The sequence below is a fragment of the Misgurnus anguillicaudatus genome, unplaced genomic scaffold, assembly GCF_027580225.2.
Source record: "Misgurnus anguillicaudatus unplaced genomic scaffold, ASM2758022v2 HiC_scaffold_28, whole genome shotgun sequence".
NCBI lineage: Eukaryota > Metazoa > Chordata > Actinopteri > Cypriniformes > Cobitidae > Misgurnus > Misgurnus anguillicaudatus.
In genome coordinates, this window is record NW_027395278.1 from 1,086,872 (window position 1) to 1,092,871 (window position 6,000).

The following is a 6,000-nucleotide window of genomic DNA, read 5'->3' on the forward strand; positions in this document are numbered from 1 at the left end:
TCTGTGCCAGAGATTGACCACAAATATTTTATAAAGAGTGTCTGAATTTTAAATTATGCAAATCTATGAGTTTGACACCCTATATCCATTTGTTGCACATGTCATTATGCACAATTGATCAAACTTTAAATGAAGTAAAAGGAATCAACCCCCTTGAATAATTCTATATGCATAAGATAGGCTACCCAAAAAGACTCAATTAACAAGAAAAGGTACAACACACAGTACTGTATCATCAACATGTCTAATAAATTAGCAATAGAGATTCCCTATGCTGGTCAGCAGCTAAAACAATCGTAAGGTTTGATTTGTGTAATCAAAATACATAAATGTATTAAACTATACAATGAGTTATATGAAGTGTTATCCAGTTAACATACTGTAATTAGATGAGTGACATACATACTTTAGTCCTTAAAATGTTTCTAGTCTTCTATTAAGTTTCCTCGACGTGGGCACCATTATTACCTCTCTCTCTCTCTCTCTCTCTCTCTCTCTCTCTCTCGTCTCTACATTGTCAAATGATCCTGTGTGAAAGCGCGTTCTTGAAGTTCCTGAGTTTTTTCGCTCGAGTTGCATAACTTGCGCGAAGACGCGTTTAAAAGGAGAAGCGCGTGTTTCCGCGGCAATTGCGCCGCCCAATTCGCGTCATTTGCATCGCCCCGTGCGAGGACGCGTCTGATTGCGTCTTTGCATTGACTTTGTATGTAATCTACTCGCGCAAATCGTTGAACTTGCGTTGGTGAGTATGCCCCATAATGAATGGAAACACATTGTTCCCTTCGCGTCAGTGCACTCGCACCAGCGCAGCGAGTACACACGCACAAGCGCAGCGGGTACACTGGCACGAGCAGAGCGAGACCTTCAGCCTATGTGCCGGAGCTTAGCCCCGGACGGCCCCGGCCCAATTTAAACCCTGGATATGGCTAGGAACTATACTATAGTCCCCCACTATTGAAAGTTACTAAGGGGACTATTTTAGGCACTGCGCGATATCACTATGCCTGCTGCAGCCATGTTACATCAGCAAAGTCCTTGATTATTACGCCGGAATGAGAGTATAGTTCTTAGCCGTATCTGCCTAGAAAATGACAACTTTCAATTTTCTGTCGGTCTTAGTACACGATGTAACTACAGAAAAGTCAAGTTTTAAATAGGAAAAATATCTAAACTCTTTGGTTATTTTTGAGCGCGATGCTAAATGGTCTTATCAGATTTAATGGATTATGCTAAGCTATGCTAAAAGTGGTACCGCCAGACCCAGAGATCAGCTGAATGGATTCCAAAAAGGTAAAAATCAAATGTTTAACTGTAGGGGAGCTGGAAAATAAGAATATTTTCAAAAAAGTGGAGTGTCCCTTTAATGTATATATTAATGTGATTGTTTTGTCTCAAGGTGCACACCAGTATTGTTTCTTATAAAGTTTGTTTGTAGAAACTACTTAAATGTCCTTATATAACTAAAGCCTAGTCCTGGATTAATCTAAACTCTGCCCCATAAAGTATTAAAGCATACAAGTTTTTATAATCGAGGTACCCCTTAAAGCGATACTCCAACCAAATATCAAAATGACCCCATGATTACACCCCCTCAAGCAATCCGTGATACACATGTCTATCATCTTTCAGACAAACACATTTGGAGTTAATTTAGTAAATGTCCTTGCTTTTCCAAGCTTATAACGCTAAAAAACACGGATCAGGGAACAACGTCTGACTTTGAAGGCCAAAAAGTGGATCCATCCTTCACAAAAGTAATCCACACGGCTCCAAGGGGTTAATACAGGTCTTTTTAGGGTAGCTAGTTATTATAGTTTATAAAGTATAAAACTTAACTCTTTCACCGCCATTGACGAGATATCTCATCAATTAAGAGAAAACGCTTCCCCGCCAATGACGAGATTTTCCGTCTTTTCGCAATACCGCTATTACTTCCGCAACTTATACAACCCGGAAGTAGCGCCTCACGTGAAAGAGGAAGAACTCTGTGTATGTTTTAATGATCGATCTGCATCTGATCTCTATCAAAAGTCCTTCGCAAAAATGGAATTATCTCAGCTTTTTGCTCAAAATTGGGTGTTTTTGAAGAAACCTACCCATGTTTGAGAGGTGATTACAAGAGAACTAATGAAGGTAGGATGAAAAGTTTTTTTTTGTTTGAAAGCAAAGGGGCTGTTCTTTCATCTGATATATTGTTTGTTTATATATTTAAAGAAGAACATTTTCTGGAAGGCATTAAACTTTTGTGAAAATCGTGAAAAATGCTGGCGCTGGCTGGCAACTGTTTTTTAAAAACGCTGGCGGGGAAAGAGTTAAAGATAATTTTTTCGGTTACACTTTATTTTACAGTACGTGTACTTACCTTGTACATATATGGTAAATAAATGGTACTTACCGACAAATGCGTGGTACTTACTTTTAGGTATCTACATGGTATATAACTGGTATCATTACTGTACTTACCAGTGGTACATACTTGGTAGTTATTATGTAACTCTAGATAAGTACTGGGTAATAACAGATACATACTTATAGTGTAGGTATACTGTAACTAACGAGAAACATTACTGTACTTACAAATAAATGTACAATATAAGTATTTAGTATTTACAGGCAAGTTAGGGTAAATAACAAGTATTTATAGTGTACATATATGATAACTAATATCAAACACTTCTGTACTTACAAATTGTATATACACAATAAGTGTGTACTAGTGAATGTACCCAGTAGTTAATGCGTATGCTAGTCAATGGTTGGGTTTGCCTCACAGTGACATGTATATGATGCTGTATCTTAGGTGTTAGGTCCTATGTAATAACTGTGTAAAAAGCAACACTTTATTTTACAGTCCTGTTTCCATGCAGTAACCATGGACGTACTAGTGAATGTACCCAGTAGTTAATGCATATGATAGTCAATGGTTGGTTTAAAGGACAAAAATACTGAGTCTGAGTACCAAAATGGCACATCAGTAATGTTTGTTCTTAGTTATCATATACGTATGGTATAAGTATAACTTACACTTGCCTGCAGGTACCACACACTTATCGTGTATATACAATTTGTAAGTACACTAGTGTTTCTCGTTAGTTACAGTACACCTACACTATAAGTATGTATATGTTATTACCCAGTACTTACCTAGAGTTACATAATAACTACCAAGTATGTACTACTGGTAAGTACAGTAATGATACCAATTAATTACCATGTAGATACCTAAAAGTAAGTACCACACATTTGTCGGTAAGTAGTACAACTTATTTACCATATATGTACAAGGTAAGTACACGTACTGTAAAATAAAGTGCAACCATTTTTCTTACAAAATCACATCAATTACACAAAAAATAACTTTTTTAACCCCTTGGAGCCGTGTGGATTACCTCTGTGAACGAAGAATGCACTTTATGGGAGGTTTAAAGTCAGAAGTTGTTCTCTGATCCCTGTTTTCTACCATTATAAAGCTTGGAAAGGCAAGGACATTTAGTAAAGTAACTCCAAATGTGTTTGTCTGAAAGATGATTGGACATGTGTATCTTGTATTGCTTGAGGGTCATGGGCTAATTTAGATTTTTGGCAGGAGTATCCCTTAAGATTCTCGAAAGGCAATTCTGGATGTTTTTTAGACTAACCAGTGTGAGACTTCCCGGTCTGGTCTTTGTCTAAATATGGTATGCCGATGTTGCCTAAAATAGACTTCAAATGATTGATAGTCTCACAGACGGGCTTCCAAGTTGATGAATTGTTTATAAAGTGCTTTAACATTTTTAATCCTTACTGAGGGTTGCAGAGAGCTCCTGTGATCTCAGCATGACACAACCATGGACCTCAATTATTTAAGTCTCCATCAGTGTCCATCAAAAGTTCTCTACCCTTTTTGGAACACATGATACTTGTTAATAATAAAATAAGATAGAAAAATGCATCTTTTCTGACTGAATGAACATCATGGCAACATTATTATGTAACCTTAGTTAACTTCAAATTCAAGGACCTTTCAAGGACTTTCCAGGTCCAATACCCTCAAATTCAAGAACTAAATGTGGGGACACATTTCAAGTGAGAGCAAGGTTACATCGTGTTACCTTTTAAGATACATTGTTACAGTTCCCTTTTAAGGGAACTCGCGCTGCGTCACTGCGGTGATACTTTGGGGACGCCTCCAGGGGTAAGTGTGTCTGAATGTGTATATCAAATTCAACCAATGGTGAGGCTTAACGACAAAGACAGGGTGACGCGGGAGCCAGGAAGTATATCGCTATCTGAAATATTGCCAAAGACGGCGTTACAGGGACGCAGGAAGTATGCCAAGGGAGACGCAGCGTCTCGTTCCCTTCTCGGGAAACAACAGTTACATACGTAACCCGAGACGTTTTCATTTGTCAAACACAACTATGCAAAAAAGCATTTTGGTATGAATCAACATTTGCATACAGAAGAAGCATTTAAAGCGAACAGTTTAGCACGTGTGCTTAAAAAGTCTAGAATTTTTATGATAATATCCTACACAACAGGGAATATGGATTTTTCCAGAAAAATTATTGCACAAAATAGATTCAAGCACTTTCAATGTCCTGTATCTGTGTATGTATTTTTTTAAAAACTTCCTTGAATTTTCACCAACTTTCAAGGATTTCAAGAACCCGTGGGAACCCTGATTATAACATCTTTCTTTTGTTCTGTAGCTGGGCCACATTGAAGGAGAGCCAATGAGAAGAGGAGCATTTCCAGTCTCATTTGTACATTTCATCATGGACTGACGGTTGATGACATCACCACCCTTTCGTGCGGCATCATCCATGAGTTTCCTTCACCGGCGAGCTATTGTGGATCCCTGGCCCTTACTGCTATGATCCAATGGCTTTACGGTCTCGTAACACCTAAACACAACATGCAAGTTTGGAGATTGAGGTTCATTTTTATTTGGTTTGTGAACCAGATACGATTCCATATGATGTCTGTGTTACTGTGATGCAATAAATGCACTTTTGACTTATTTGTAACAGTCACAATGGTGATGAGAAGAGCTGTTCACACTAAACTCTGAGATTTGTACACGCATCTGTCTTGTATCAGCCACATTCTATGTCTGGCATGGAATTTTGGAAAAAAAGAAGGATGTATATGTTTGGCTTTGTATGTATGATTTCCAAGGACGGCATTGTAATGGTGCTAAACCAGAAATATGCTATGAGAGCGCTGTCTTGCCTTTGAGGGGAGCTTCAATCCCCTAGTTTTCACTACCTGCCCCAGCGCTGCATATATACGTAGGCCTTCTATTACTCACACCTGGAAAATGCACTGCTCGAATGAGAGAAATCAGCACAAAAGAGGATACAGAGTAACTGTATTTGTGTTGTGTTGAAGAGTTTTGTGCACCATGAGGGTCGGTGAATATTTGGTGACCTACAGGGAGATTACAGGAACTATTAAAGAGCCTCAAGTTATAGATATTTATTAGTCTGAACTGTCTTCGATTGATATTTTGATTTTGGAGAGCTATTTCATACTTCATTTAGTGTGCAGGAATATACTGAATGGACTTTTACCTTGTGAGGTATGTGTGGGTTTCATTTCTAAACCTAATCAATTATATTTAACATAATTGCCAAGAAGCTTAAAGGAAAACAGCACCGTTTTTCAATATTTTACTATGTTCTTATACCTCAATTTGGATGAATTAATACATACCTATCTTTAATTAATGCATGCACTTAATCTTTGTACAGCACGTCGTGAATGTGTTAGCATTTAGCCTAGCGCCATTCATTCCTTAGGATCCAAACAGGGATGAATTTAGAAGCCACCAAACACTTCCATGTTTCCCCTATTTAAAGTTGAGTAAGTATGGTGGCACAAAATAAAACTTTTGTTTGGATCCATAGGAATGAATGGGGCTAGGCTAAATGCTAACACATTTAAGAAGCGCTGTACAAAGATTAAGTGTACGCATTGAAAAAAGATAGGTATGTATTAATTCATCTAAATTGAGGT

General features: G+C 37.9%; 1 protein-coding gene across 4 annotated transcripts in view; it reads left to right on the forward strand.

Moving 5' to 3' along the window:
• The window catches only part of LOC141362525 (arf-GAP with SH3 domain, ANK repeat and PH domain-containing protein 2-like), a 110,812-nt gene extending 105,150 nt beyond the window's left edge, over positions 1–5,662 (forward strand). For all 4 annotated transcript variants that reach the window (XM_073864739.1, XM_073864740.1, XM_073864741.1 and 1 more), the window contains one exon: positions 4,692–5,662. In XM_073864739.1, the coding sequence (XP_073720840.1) occupies positions 4,692–4,766 (75 nt within the window). In that variant the 3' untranslated portion in view covers positions 4,767–5,662. The remainder of the gene's footprint in view (positions 1–4,691) is intronic.
• Positions 5,663–6,000: the final 338 nt, after the last annotated feature.